This window comes from Perca flavescens, chromosome 8 (genome assembly GCF_004354835.1).
Source record: "Perca flavescens isolate YP-PL-M2 chromosome 8, PFLA_1.0, whole genome shotgun sequence".
Classification (NCBI taxonomy): Eukaryota; Metazoa; Chordata; class Actinopteri; order Perciformes; family Percidae; genus Perca; species Perca flavescens.
The window spans coordinates 30,174,143-30,189,918 of record NC_041338.1 but is presented as its reverse complement, the minus strand read 5'-3'; the positions used below and the strand labels follow the sequence as shown (position 1 = coordinate 30,189,918).

At 40.8% G+C, this 15,776-nt stretch overlaps 1 protein-coding gene across 2 annotated transcripts in view; it reads right to left on the bottom strand.

Annotated features, from left to right (window-relative positions):
• The window catches only part of pik3c2a (phosphatidylinositol-4-phosphate 3-kinase, catalytic subunit type 2 alpha), a 49,234-nt gene extending 34,460 nt beyond the window's left edge, over positions 1–14,774 (bottom strand). Inside the window, exons 1-2 of one of the 2 annotated variants that reach the window (XM_028584647.1) lie at positions 14,627–14,774; positions 6,659–7,901 (exon numbers count right to left, since the gene is read on the bottom strand). In XM_028584647.1, the coding sequence (XP_028440448.1) occupies positions 6,659–7,819 (1,161 nt within the window). In that variant the 5' untranslated portion in view covers positions 7,820–7,901; positions 14,627–14,774. The other variant, XM_028584648.1, reaches the window with a different exon arrangement.
• Between the last annotated feature and the right edge of the window lie 1,002 nt (positions 14,775–15,776).

Here is a 15,776-nt window from a genome sequence, read left to right as displayed (position 1 = left end):
ACCCTGCAATCTGTCTGGTGGAACACAATTCTCATACTAGTGCTTAAGGTGTAATTAGATGATAATAAAAGAAAAAGCGGCAGTCTGGAGTGGAATGGTATGGTACGTAGGTGTAAAAGAGCTGCTGGAGGGCTTTATTTCTGCGGGCAAAGGAGCGATTCGGTTGGCAAGCATGCACAGTGCATGCTGGCTTAGTTTTACGTTTCACACTATACACACTGTGATGTTGAATCACAGCACATGTTCAGATAAAAATGGCTAATTCAGACAAAAATTTGCCCGCAGGACGTTTTAAAGGAACAGTGCAAGAACATACAGGCATAGACGTGCTCATGTAATCTTAACAACATAATCATAATCTCCATTAACCACAGACACACAAACCCTTAGTATTAATGTTTATGAAAAACTGGTACTATTAAATAGATGAATAGCTAGTTGGTCAAACAAACGGGCACTACATTTTCCTTCACCTTCCATATCTTTGCATAGTTGTGGCTGAATTCAGTCGACAGTCACATCTAACTAAAATCCTTACCATTTTTTCGCTGGATTTAAAAGTCTACTGCACAATCCAAAAAAAAACAAGTAACACTGAATCAAGTGGAACTACACTTCTTGAAACAATTGTAAAATATTACGAACCTAGACATGGCAACGTGTGGTAAATGACGCATTAACATCCAGTGTGGCTTTGCAAACAGTAAGAGCCAGGTCTGAACAGGCGTTGGTGCTGTGAGGCGGGACGGCTGAACTCCAGATAGAGCTATTTGTTTGACTGCTGATTATCACCAACCTACAGCTTGATATCCAAAGGCCAAAGCAAGGGATAAGTCAGTGAGTGGAAGGAGGAAGACTGATGCCAGTAAAGTGATAGAGGTGAAGAAATGGACTGAGAGACTGTGAAGACTGATAGAAAAAAAAAAAAAAGGAGCAAAACTTAAAGAAAAGTAAGAAAAAGGGGGAATAAGAGACAAATAGACAGAATGAGACATACAGTAGAGGTGACTCCACAGTAGATAGCCCTGTTCTGACTTCAGAGTCTTAAAGTTCAAGCTTATCGGTTCCATTTTACACACCTCTGGCCATACTACCACATCTTACACTACAATCTTGCCAACCACAACAAGACTTGGCTCAACTTCGAGTTGACTTACTGGCATCCAAACACTAATCTTGGAAATAATAATAATAATAAAAATACTTCTTTGGACACACCTTTGTCAGTAAAACAACATGGCAAACAAATTACATCATGCCTTGGGCAATGCTGGTTGAATTTGTCCACTTTTACATCTACTTTTCTGTGTCGTAGGAATTAAACTCATGTTTGTGGGTAGATAAAAGAAAATTGGTTCCTTTTAATTAGGGCTAGGCAATATGGCCAAACTCTTTGATCCCGATATAGGTAATTTTATTTATTGATAACAATACATATCAGGATATAGCATGTTTTCTGGTTATTTCCCTAAACAAATTTAGTTCTTTGCAAACCCAGTCACCTCCTGCACTTCGATACTTGCACTTATCTGATCATTGCTCTTTTACTGTTTTTATTCTGTTTCATATGTCCTGTAAGGATTATTTATTGTATTTATTGTATGCACCCAGTGGAGTAGTGCTCCTAATTTTGCTGTTTTGTAAAGTACAATGACAATAAAGGCATTCAGCTTAAATAGTCTATATGAAATATCCACATGGTAAAGCCAATTTTTGTATAATCCTACTGATTAAATACTTGACAAATGAAACATACTGAGTATTTTCTTTTCTTTTTTCTTTTTAGTTTCAGTTTAGTGCCAAATGAACATAACGTGCAAAGAACAGAACATAAAGCATTGTCCAAATGATGTAAATATTGCCATAACATAGTTCTGCTGCTGGTTTTTCGACATTGCCATAGATACGATATAGAAAATATACAATAGAAATTTTTACATCTTTAATATATTTTATATTATATATTTTCCTACAGGCAATTCCTCAAAGGCTTCAATTAGGCCACATGCTAAGCCAAGTTTGGCTATGGATGGTAAGTCTGACGCCATTACCATGTGACATTGTGCAACTCGTAATAAGATTGTATCCAGAATCAATTCCTCCACATTTGATAAGGTTACAGCCAGCAACCGAGCAGTGTTTGCATCCTCAACCACACTCAAATGAAAACATGTTTGGTTTTATTTGCAGTTATGCTAGTGGAGATGGAATGTAAACATAGTTTACACTTATTTGATATTGCAACTCCAATATTACTCAAACCAGTACTTTTACAGAATGTGTTAAGAGGCTATGGGGAAGCAAAGGGTGTCTGATGTCTGGATCTGTTCTGTAACTCAACACCAGTGAACGAGCCTGCACTGCAGACTGCATTTGTTGTAACAGCAGGTATTTGTATCTGGTGTAAAACAGAGGTGGGGGTTTACGGCCATTGCTAACACTAATTGATGGGAAGTTGGTGCAATAAAGTAATTGCTCTACGATCATCTATTATAATAATGACGTATAATAACAGTTTAACAACACTTGGCTTTCTTAACAGCACAGTTTTTAAAGCAAGTTCCTGTCAACCTGTCAGATTCACATTATCCTAACATCCATGATTGCTTTTTGTATGCCCTTTGGGTTGGATTTTCTTACTCGGCTCATGAATGCAATACTCTTTGGTAACTCACTAGATCTTATATTTCCGAAGTCTCTAACAGGGTGATGTATTAACGTACCACGAGTCATCAATAGACTTTTTCCAATCGGTCTACATTTTTTACAATATTACCAATGATAAACTAGCTCTGATAACAATAAAACAAGATACATTTAACACACAAGGTAGCTCAAACTAGTTACAAATTTATTTAATTCCATAGTGAAATGAATTAAAACCAAAGGCTGTCTGAAATGGTAGGGAAACAACTCAACAATCTACAACACAACTGCATGTTTTGAAAAATATTTTTACAGCAATGTAAATGCATTCATAAGCAGAAACCATGCAAAACATTGGTTTGGTCTTTTAAAAAGGGAAGTAAGACAAAAACTATTTTCAGGAGAACGTTATATCTCAAGTCTTTCTTGAAAAGACCTAGACACCACTCTGCCCTCAACCGAGCTCTGTCATCATTGCAATCTGACTTTTTTTTTTTTTTTATTAAACAGGTATTGCAGTGTCTGTGGCTGGAAGTCTAGTTTTACTTCCATGTTCCTGTTCTTATGCGCCTCTAGCTCTTATGCACCTCTAGCTCTAGCGCTTCTAACTGTTCTTACAGCCTCACTGTCTTCTGATTGTTCTCTTTTGCCGTGTGGTTGGAGCTGTAGTTACTGGTAATGCAAACTGAACATTTAAAGCTATTGCTTCATGAAGAAGAAAAAAAGTCCCCATACAAACTACTGGAACTCTTATTGTGAAGCAATACTGTCTTATTTGCCCTCATCACAGGATGTATCAGAGTTGCTCAGAGTACGGCATGTCACAGCTATCCAAACTTAATGGAAATACAGCTTCTCTCTCCCCTGAGTCCAAATGAGAGAAGAGTTGGCACAGCAACGTATGGGGGCAATTTCTTAGGTCATTCTGGTGCTGCTTTGGAGCATATAGGGAGCTGTACAGGCTTGTTCCCGATTATAACTACATGGGCGCCGACTGGCAGGCAAGCAGATGGAACAAGGGGAGTGAGTTACCACACATACCATCTCAGCCTCACATACACAAAGACTGCAGATAATGGATGCAGATTACAAAGTGAGAGTGTAGAGGGATTTATGTGAAGAACACCAAGCTAAAAAGGCTCAAGTTACACAACACGGTTGTCTGACCATCAAACACAGGCTTGAACCTAGACATAACATATAGGCTAGTGTAAACAAACACGGTTTCATCCTTTCAAGGGAATTCCTCAACCCTGGAAGACACAGCTTTGTGTACAGGCTCAATCTGACAAGTTGTGTTTGATGAGTAGCAAAGTATATGTCTGTAGAGGGAGTTACACACATGGACTTGAAAGACCTCCTGGAAGAGTACATTGAAACTGCCCTCGGCTGATCACGTTTGTGACCTGTTTCACAAAGTTTCTTTACACTTTTTGACTGTACCATAAGCTTTCCAAACACCGTGTTCACATGGTGCCAAATTTCCTGGTTTTCCACAACCATGGGGCATGTTGGAAATAAGCGCCTTGCACATTGCTGTAAGGCTAATTATCACCTTGGCATGAGAAACATACCACAGAGACCAATTGTTTGGTCATGACACAGAGAAATAGGCTTGTGAGACCGTCCTGATCTCGCAAGCTCCAGTTTTTCACTCGCAGATCAGTCTGGCATCTTGAGATAGAGAAAATTTGGAGCCGTTAGCCAAAGGACCGGGCCAATCAGCGTTGGTTTTGAGGCGGGTTAGGTGGTGATAGACAGATGGTTTATCCAACCAGTATTTTCAGACAGCGTCCGGGAACCTGAAATGGTGTCTTTTATTCCTAAATTCTCGTTACACAAACAGCAAATATCCTTTACCGACATGTTGCTTGCTTGCTGAGCTGACGAGCTATGCTTTGCCTGCAGCAGCAGGGGCGGGCTTGTGGTTGTATTTTCATACGCTTCGTGGATCTGATTGGTTGATTTGGCCTGTCTATCACCAACATAGGTGATAGACAGATGGTTTATCCAATCAGCTAACCAGTATTTTCACCCCTTCCCAAAAGTTCTCCAACGGAAAGTTCCCAGATGGATATGCCGAGCAAATGTGAAGCAATCCATCTGGCGGAGTCAGGTTAACAGAGAAACACAATGAGCCGGAAGTGGGCATCTTGTCCAATAGAATAGCTTGTCCAGACCTTAAAAGTACTCTATGAGATTTTGACCACTGGTGATAATGTAAAGCAATATCTTAATGAGAGGGTCCCAGTATTGTTTGTATGTTGTACTCTTCCAGCATGTGTATGAGGAAGGACATGCATGCCTCAAGTACAGGGGTGACTATACACATTTCTACCAACTGCAGAGGGTGGTAATTAGGGACGGGTACTGAATTCAATACTTTTTTTACTGACCGAATTGCCTCTTAAGTATTGAGTATTGAAAAATGCATCGTCATTCAACACCCAATTTCAATACCTAAGGAGTAAATCTCATCAGCGTCAGTGAGCCAATAAGCATCCAGCATGCTTCTACCAAGATCGAATAATGTTTGTGATTGGCTGTTTAACGTTACACGTCGCAGAGGCAGGCAGGAAAAACTAGAGACGGGGGCTCACATAGTAGGAGCTGAAAAATAAAAAAACTATTTGTGTATCGAAGTCTAGGTATTGGTATCGGTATTGAAGATTTTTGAATGATACCCAGCCCCGGTTATACATATTGACAGCCAGACTTTTCAGGGTTTTTCACTAGTTACTGAAAAGCACTTCTGAAGAAGCATGTAATACATTTTACTCACTCATTTCAAGACAGAAGATTTACAACTTCTAGTTAATCTGACTCTCAATACTTAATAAAAAGGAAGACACATGGCGACAAATTCTGTGTCACCAAGTTTGGCTTATAGGCCTCAGTATGGCTGTATTACTGACGAATGGTGTTTTTTCCATTACATGGTACCTGCTCGCCGAGCTGAGTAGAGCTGGTACTAGCAGTGGGTAAGCGCCATGTGATGCTCATCTTGTCTCAACTCGGTCCTGCCAGCCAAATGACAGATGGTTGTTTAGTTTTGGTGTTGGGGAGGGGGTTTAGAGGCAAAATATTCTATGCCACTTGCCCACAGCACTGTCCCAAATGAATGGTCTAAATATTCATCACGAGAAATTAGATCACTCATGTCTTGCATGGCAAAATTAATCACAAAATGTGGTTGAGAGGAAATTGTGGGGTGAAACAGTGGGTAGCTAACCACAGTGAAAAATGTAATTACAGGGATCAGAAGTAAAGTGGATGTTTTGCTTGTGCTAGTGAATGGATGAGGAGTATACACACAGCACATGCAGTTGTAAGCAAGACTTTGATGGGCGTTTTGTGCGAACAAGAAAATCCAGCAACATCTGTTCTGACTAAACTTTATTCCCACTCGTCTCACTCATGTTGTAAGACATGTGGTTTTATATAGTAATTTATTCCGCAACGCATGATGCTGTCAATAGTGTGCAAAAACAGAATGTTGTAACTAGCAGGTAACATGTTAAAATCTCTGGTCTGGATAAGAAAACCTGGTTGGGGATGACAAACGACTGGTAGTGGCTAAGTGGCAAGGTAGTCAGCCCACTGGTTCAGCAGCTAAAAAGACTGCAACTGAACAGTGCAGCCACCAGGTGTGAATATGTGAATGTGAAACAGAACGCTTGCAGCTAATCTCAATCATCAGAACTTTGGGAGTGTGGTTTGTGGGTGTGGTTTCTATGGATTTGATTTACAGTGGTCTGACAACATCAGCAAACAACCCCACGACTATATCTTGATGTGGTGCAAGTATGTGACGTCTTTTTTCCAACTGAGCCCTTTCCCACTTCTAACCAGTAAGAAGAGCACTGGCAAGACAGTAGACAGACATTCCTAATTGATTGTGCTAATAATATTCCTGCTATGACATGCAAAAATGTGTACTGTGAAAAGGCCTATAGAAGCGTGCGCAGACTTTCCCTGAAATGTAAAAGGTAAGAAAAGATTTCCATTTTACCTGATTGTTTGGTTTGTGCTGCGAGGAGGTCCCTGGGATGTTGAGCGAGTGACTCCTAGTGACAGCCGCTCCTGTTGATGCTCTCCTGTGCTGCGAGCGAACTGACAGCGATGCTTTCACCTCCAGTGGGGGGCTGCTGCTACTACAGTTCCCTTCAGTCTCAAGAACTGCATCCCAAGGATCCCCTGCGACTCCTGGTACCGTCTGTGCAGTGTCTCCTGATGCCAGGGATGCTTCCTCATTTTCAGCTTTACGCTTTGTGAGTGGGTCCAGATCGAGCCAGTCAAAGCGGCTGATGCTAAAAGATTCCATCGCTGCTGGCTGCTGGGGTGGTGGGTTGGGCGCCAGAGAAGCTGTGCCCGCTTGAGAGGAATCTAGGTCAGTGCTGGCCGATTTGCCATTCTTCAAGTATTCTGAGGTGCTGGCAATCTTGTCAAACAGTTTGGCCATTTCTGGGTCCACTGCTGGCTGTGTGAAGACCATGGCTGCAGCAGGCTGGATGGGAGTGAAGGCCATGAAGGATGTTGGCTGTGCCGTCAGGGCCATGAAGGGCGACATGGTTGGAGTGAAGCCATTCTGAAATGTGCCTGGTTTGGGGAATGGAGCAGAGGGGAACATTGGGGAAGGCTGATGGGTGGGAGTGGACACAGTAGAGTTAGATGGTGTGGACAGAACAGGTGTCCACTGGCCACTCTGGAAAGGAGAGGAGCTACATGGATGGCGTCCAGGGTAGGAGGCACTGAGGTTAAACCCCAGTAGTGACGAGGGACGGGGCACTTTGCTGTTAACCCCAAAGTTTTCATCCAGCAGGAGCTTTTCAAGTTCCTCATTGGTCAGCTTGTCCACGTCGATATCCCTGAACTTGTCCTGCTCTGCCTGCTTCTTGGTCTCTGGGAAGACGATGAGGTCTCTTTCAGGTCGACTAGTACAGGGTAAAGGTAGAGGAGCAGTAGTGGTAGATCTAGATGGTTGCGGTTTTGAGGAGGATGAGGATGCTGTAGAGGAAGATGAGGATGCTGAAGCTGAAAGAGTGTGCCTCTTATCCCTTCGCAATTTTGCAAAAGCTTCTTCCTCCATGCGGAGGGCTTCCTCTTTACCCACAACCCCCTTTGGCTGGGGGACATCCACCTTGAACCCATTACCACTCGATATCTGGGCCATTCTGTCAACTGGAAGATGCCATGAGTATGACGGCTTCTAAGTCAGTGTGTCTCAAAGGGTTGCGTAGCAAATCTTTAAACACCTTAAAAAGGGAGAAAGAAAAAAACATTTTGATAATTGACATCAAGAGGGGGTCAAAGCTGTTGGTATATCATTTAGAAACATTTTGAGGTTATATTAGCAAATCATACCACAAATATATTATTTATAATTCCCAGTCACACAAACATTTGTATTGACTGGATGTGGACAGAATGTAGCCTATGTCAAAAGAATTTACTGTTACCAGGCTTTCGATTGCTTATTGACTTGCTGCCAATTTTGTCACAAACACACAGCCAATAATTACTTGCACTTGTTTTGGAGTCAAGGGCATCAATTAGTTACACAACAAGCACAGGCTACATTTTCAGCATGTTCATGATATGTAAATGTATCAGCTCACTCACAACAAGCTCTCCTCTACTTGTGTGCCTCTAAGTTGTTCATTTTATACTCAGCCATCATTCATTCAGTCTGTCATCTGCACCTCCATCACTGTCTGGTTTGGGTCAGCCACCAAAGGGGACAGGGCCAGACTGCAACGGACAATTAGGGCTGCAGAGAGGATCGTTAGAGCTGACCTTCCCTCCATCCAGGACCTGTACCGCTCCAGGGTCAGGAAAAGGGCAGCAAAAATCTCTGCAGACCGCTCACATCCTGGTCACAAACTATTCAACCTCCTTCCCTCTGGTAGGCGATACAGGGCACTGTTCGCCAAAACCAGCCGACACAAAGACAGTTTCTTTCCCCAAGCAGTCACTCTGTTGAACGCTCAGAAAAAGCCCCCACCCTTACACTGAACAAAGTCAACCAATCAACACTGTTCTGCTCATCTACCTAATGTATATTTCAATCTTACAATTACAATATTGGTATTACTATAGTACCATTGCACTGAACTGCCTTGCACTATATTTATATTTCAATCTTAAATCTGAGACTATACTGATATTGCACTATTCCTTCCCTCTCTTCAATTGTTATTGTATATTTTTGTAAATTCTATTGTACTGTTACACTGCATACTTAACAGTATTTTTTTATATATTTCTCAATGTCCTTTCTGTTTTTATTCTATATATGTTAAGTGAGTGTTGTACTTTGAGAGCAAAGATTAACCAGAGTCAAATTACTTGTTTGTTTACGCAAACCTGGCCAATAAAGCTGATTCTGATACTGACATTGCACAGTGCAATTGTTTAACCAAGGAGCCGGGCTGACCACATACCAAAAAAAGACTAAATTGTTTTTTGTGCAAATGATTTAAATAACAAGGAGTTGACATATGACTCACACCACTTATTAGCATGCAGTTAACTCACAAAACTGTGTGCTTCTGTGCAGGACAGCAACTAAACAATAATTGTTTTATTATCAATTAATCTGCCAACTATTTTCTCCCATCCCAAGGTGATGTCATCAAACTGCTTGGATTTTCCGACTAACCCTCAAAAACCCAAAGTTGATGCCAAACAAGGGCATCTTCCATTCTTGACAATCTTAACAATTTATGGTAAGCCCACAACAGGAAGGTGCCAAGGGTACCACATGTCTATAAGATGAGAAAAACATTCCTGGAAACAGTGTATTGTGGTCCTAAAATGACACAGCGCCTTCTCAAAGCGACCATTCATCGACTGATCACAGCCTCAGGGTTGAGTGAGTTCCTTCCCTCCCCAGGCGTCACCGGCCTCTCCTGAGCTTCCCCTCCCATTGTGGTGGAGAGGGCTGGCTGTGTTGGGACTCAGGCTAGCCTAGCACTATTGTGCAGCTGAGGAATTTGGCATGCTAAGCAGCCAAAAGGGTCTCTCTCTCTCTCTCTTCCTCTGGCTTTCTCTCACTCGGTTAGCATTATGTTAGCACCATGGCCCAAGATTGTATTATCAGCTGTGCTAACACCAGCAGGCAGTGACAATGTGGCTGCATTCATTAAGCATCTGACTAGGAGAGCTTAGTGCCAACTTTGCCAAGAACACAGCTTTGGGACACTAAATGCATAAAAGAAAAGATCATCATCTTTTGGCGCCTGCTGTCACTGATGACTTAATTCGGTGCAAAAATGTCACATGCTCTGACCAAAGTAGTTCATCCGAATATTATTGATTTTGCACACTGTTAGAAGGCGTGCTCTGACAGACTGACACTTAGTAGTTTAAGTCACGGGTTCCATAACCAAAAGGTCAGAGCCCCTTGCTGTAACTGCCAAGTGTCCAGTTAACACACTGAGCCAGACAATAAACAGCAGATTTCCCAAATCTGTATGTAAACACTGGGTCAGTCTGAGAAACAAAATAATGTGATTTAAGTTCATAAACATTTTTTTTTTTGAACTGTAGATCATTGCAGACTGGACCGCTCAATCCAATATATTTCCAATTCAAGAAAGGCTGAGAAAACGGCAGGGAGAGGATGATGTTTTAAGAACGGAGATTCAACGGGACTCAAGCCACATTAAGATAACCAAAACCACGGCTAAACACAGAAGATCCTGAATCAAGATAGCCATATGCTTAAAGTCCATATATGGCAACAGGAGACATACAAAGGAGGAAAGCCCCACTTATGGAGAAAAGCCAACTACAGCCAAGACAAATACTCTGTGGCACTGCACCATGGCAAAGGATGGCAGAGTCCAGGTCCTGTGAGAGCTTAATTCAACATGACATTACTACTTTTAAAGTATTCAGGAGACAATAGATACCCAAGCCATGAGCTTCCAATGAAAATGCTTGATTGAGTGAAAAGATTTAAGGATGCAGAGGTCAGAATAACAAATAGGATTGACGAGTTTCCAGATAATTTGCTTGATGGTTTGACAAGTCATGGTTTTGTTAACCCCTTAACAAACAGTTTAATTTGCACTTGCTTTAAGGTTGTAAAGTCATCTTATTTTGCACTGTCTGACAGCATCACATATAAATTCTTTATCAGCTTGTTCCAGATTTTCAATTAAGCTAAATTATGTTTAAAAATATTCAAACTATTCCATGTTGTTTATGGCAGCATCATTCCATCAAATGTAAAATATATATCTATATATCAATGTTTCCTCTATGTTGATTTTATAGTGGCGGCCCACCATGGCAAAATTTCTGCCATCACAGTATCACAAATAGGGCTTTACAAAAAATGTAGTTGCGGTTGCCTTTTAAATTATCCTGCCGCTCACATTGCAATTTAACAACAAGTAGAACTATTCTGAAGGTTATTGGACCCGTCCAGTTTAACTCCACATACCGTTATGTTGATGTTGTTTATTGTCAAAACGTTCGCTTTCTTCCGAGTCGACTATTAAACGAACATCTCCACCAAAAACGTCACCGCGGTGGGTCCGCTCTAAGACCTGTTGTAGATGTTAAGTGCCCTATAGTTCTTCTGTTCGGACAGACCTGCCCCCACTGCTAAAAAAAAAAAAATCCTGTGTGTGAGACACACACACACACACACACACACACACACACACACACACACACACACACACACACACACACACACACACACACACACACACACACACACACACACACACACACACACACACACACACACAGTGAGGAAAATAAGTATTTGAACACCCTGCTATTTTGCAAGTTCTCCCACTTGAAAATCATGGAGGGGTCTGAAATTGTCCTCGTAGGTGCATGTCCACTGTGAAGAAAAAAAAAAAATATCCAGAAATCACAATGTATGATTTTTTAACTATTTATTTGTATGATAGAGCTGCAAATAAGTATTTCAACACCTGTCTATCAGCTAGAATTCTGACCCTCAAAGACCTGTTAGTCTGCCTTTAAAATGTCCACCTCCACTCCATTTATTATCCTAAATTAGATGCACCTGTTTGAGGTTGTTAGCTGCATAAAGACACCTGTCCACCCCATACAAATCGGTAAGAATCCAACTACTAACATGGCCAAGACCAAAGAGCTGTCCAAAGACACTAGAGACAAAATTGTACACCTCAACAAGGCTGGAAAGGGCTACGGGGAAATTGCCAAGCAGCTTGGTGAAAAAAGGTCCAATGTTGGAGCAATCATTAGAAAAAATGTAAGAAGCTAAACATGACTGTCAATCTCCCTCGGACTGGAGCTCCATGCAAGATCTCACCTCGTGGGGTCTCAATGATCCTAAGAAAGGTGAGAAATCAGCCCAGAACTACACGGGAGGAGCTGGTCAATGACCCGATAAGAGCTGGGACCACCGTTTCCAAGTTTACTGTTAGTAATACACTAAGACGTCATGGTTTGAAATCATGCATGGCACGGAAGGTTCCCCTGCTTAAACCAGCACATGTCAAGGCCCGTCTTAAGTTTGCCAATGACCATTTGGATGATCCAGAGGAGTCATGGGAGAAAGTCATGTGGTCAGATGAGACCAAAATAGAACTTTTTGGTCATAATTCCACTAACCGTGTTTGGAGGAAGAAGAATGATGAGTACCATCCCAAGAATACCATCCCTACTGTGAAGCATGGGGGTGGTAGCATTATGCTTTGGGGGTGTTTTTCTGCACATGGGACAGGGCGACTGCACTGTATTAAGGAGAGGATGACCGGGGCCATGTATTGCGAGATTTTGGGGAACAACCTCCTTCCCTCAGTTAGAGCATTGAAGATAGGTCGATGCTGGGTCTTCCAACATGACAATGACCCGAAGCACACAGCCGGGATAACCAAGGAGTGGCTCTGTAAGAAGCAAATCAAGGTTCTGGCGTGGCCTAGCCAGTCTCCAGACCTAAACCCAATAGAGAATCTTTGGAGGGAGCTCAAACTCCGTGTTTCTCAGCAACAGCCCAGAAACCTGACTGATCTAGAGAAGATCTGTGTGGAGGAGTGGGCCAAAATCCCTCCTGCAGTGTGTGCAAACCTGGTGAAAAAAAGTGATGGGGGACAAAATCAACAGTCCTTGTTTTGTGCAAAAATACAATCCAAAGTATAGGCCAACTTGATGCAAAGTCAAATCAAGTGGATATCTTGCAAAGTTTGTCATTTTAGTATACAAACCCTTGTTTGCGTTACTCTCAAGAGACTGCCTGAGGAAACACAAAGGGGGGATTTTGTAGTAAAAAGACTAAAGTTTGAAAGATATCCAGGGCGCTGTGGAGATAGCACTGGCAATACGAGACTATACTTACTCAGACTTCAGATACACTGAATACATTTTGGCACAGAATGAAGACTGTTGGATTTTGTCCCCATCTTTTCTATTTAAAGCACATCAGGACGGGATCTCTTAATGACAGGAGGAATGATTTCAGCAAGCAAAACCCATTTCACAGTTTATATGGGCACCCGACTACTGTTGACACAAAATGTGTCGACTTATCAAGACCTAATGGGACTAAGTAACAGTTTTTCCTACCAGTAGCTGTGCAAAAGTGCCGATGTTAGCAATACACTGTAGAGCCGATCAAAGTACAATACAACATCTTTAAAAAGGAAAATAAGTAACCAGGTCAAGTTTATAGATGTCTAACATACGTTGTCTCGGTTGTTGGGAAAGTTAACAATGCACTAAAACTTATTTTTCCTGTACAGGCTTGTCTATTGCTAAGGCTCGCCTGTGCAGAACATTAAGTCTATAAAAAGAAACAAAAACGGACACGACCACTGGGGGAATGAAATCCCAAATGTTGTTCACTTGGCCAGCAGGCTAATTCTGACAACAATTGTGTCCTATTCTTTTATTCACACATCCATCTAAAGTAACACCTACTGTAAGACCTTTAATTGAACACGGAATTGCACATTTGGTGATTGTCATAAGCAGAGTAGCATGCGATCACTACACACAAGCAGGTCCTATTCAGTTTGAATTCCTGCTGTGTGTGTGTGAGTTTTCCTCTCTAGTTAGTTGTCACCGAAAAGGAGACTTGTACGTTTGTTATTCAGACTATAAAATGTTAATCCCTGCATTTTAATTACATAGAAATCTAAAAAAATTCCATCGAATGACTTTGGGGTTAAACATTGTTTCATCTGATACAAAGTGTTCATGGTTATAACTTGGGTATTGTAAAATCATTTTTTGGAAGACATTCAATATAAATTCAACCGAAGGAAATGTGATATGTCTGTCTTAGTAACACAGCCTGCTAGGAGCTAACGCTGCAGAATACATGAGCAGTAACGTTAGGCTTTAAAACACAACGTTAAAGGTTCACTAACTAATAAAACTCTGCTAGCGAGCTAACCTGTCGGCTGATGCTCACCTGACACAAAATGATGCGTTGTGAACTATCAATAAGTCGCATGAACCTTTGTTTTTCTTAAATTGTAGCGTTAAACATCTTATAACAGGACCTAGCTGGTTGCTAATATGAGCTAGGACTGACTTTCAACAGATAATAAGAAAGTAAACAAGCTAACTAACGTTAACCCGGCTAGCCCGATCAAATGCTATACTTCTTGATACTTTTGATAGCGGTTGGAACTTTTACTTTTGACTTTGTTGATGCTAAGTTAGCCGCTAAACCAAACAAAACGGTACTCAAAAATAGGCAAACGTATCGTTCACAGAAACATAAACTGAATTCAGCAACACCAAGATAACTTACATGACTACTCGGTACTTTGAGGGGCACTGATTTATTAATTTAAAAGTACCCAGGCAACAGCTTCGGTCCTGCCCACAACAAGGAAGAAATGCAGGTTTTATCAAACGGGGAACGGCCGGATACAACGGAGTCGCAACCACCGGTTTCAGGCAACTACAAGCTAAAACTTTAGCACGCAGACATTTACTGCTTAAAAGGTAAACGTCTCACCTTTTAGCGGTGTGGTGTTTGGAGCCATTTTTCCTGCAGCTGCATTTTTTTTTCCATCCACTTGCACCGAAGAGACGTCAGTTCCTGTTGAGGTGGTTACACGGAGTTTTGGTTGGACACGGCTGTGTTAGCGGTGCTGCTTGGCTGGGTCGCTTCACTGAAGATTAAATGGTAAAACATCGCCACCGTTTGGACTAAAGTACTTAGTGTAGAAATAAACAATGTTTATGTAGAAAATAATAATAATAATAATAATAATAATAATAATAATAATAATAATAATAATAATACATTTTATTTGTAGAGCACTTTTCATTGAAAAAAAAAACAGTATAAAAACAAAAGCAAAGAAAAGAAATAAACTAACACACAAAAAAGATTTTACACCAGAGCTCAGGATAAGCTCAGCATATTTTATGTAACATTACAACACCACCGGTGATGGAAGAAGAACTCAGAAGTAGCGATACCACAGTGCAGAAGTCTGTAGCATCACTAATGTTGCAGCTGATGAAGGTGGAGCTAATTTAAACTACTTTGTATACTGTTGGGTAGCTTCCTATAATAATACTTTATTAATTATTAGTCGATTTCTATTTTGTATTATTAATTTGAATCTGTAAACTAACTAAAGCTTTAAAATAAATGTAATGGAGTAAAAAGTACTATATTGGCTTCCATAAAATGAAAATACTAAAGTACCTCAAAATTATAAGTAAGTAAGTATAAGTAAAAACTGAGTAAATGTACTCAGTTACATTTCACCACTGAACACCACCTTAAAATGCAGTTTATTTTATTAGTGATAACAACCCCAATTCATAGACAAATATGTAATAATATAACAATGACAGGGGCCACTTTGCTGCATGAGTACTTCTATGTGATATGCTGAGTACATTTTGATGATAGTACTTTTGCTTATGTAACATTTTTATTGCATGACTTTTACTTGTAACAGGATAGTTTTTACATTCTGTATACTTTTTCATTGTTTAGTAAAATGTGCTCTGTGTGGGTGGTTACTGTATATATGCAATCTAAAAGTCAGGTTTCATTTAACTTATTTATCAGACAAACTAATTTGGCCTCTACCATTTAAAGCATTAATTTATGTGCAATGTAATAATCATTTTTCTGACGTATAATT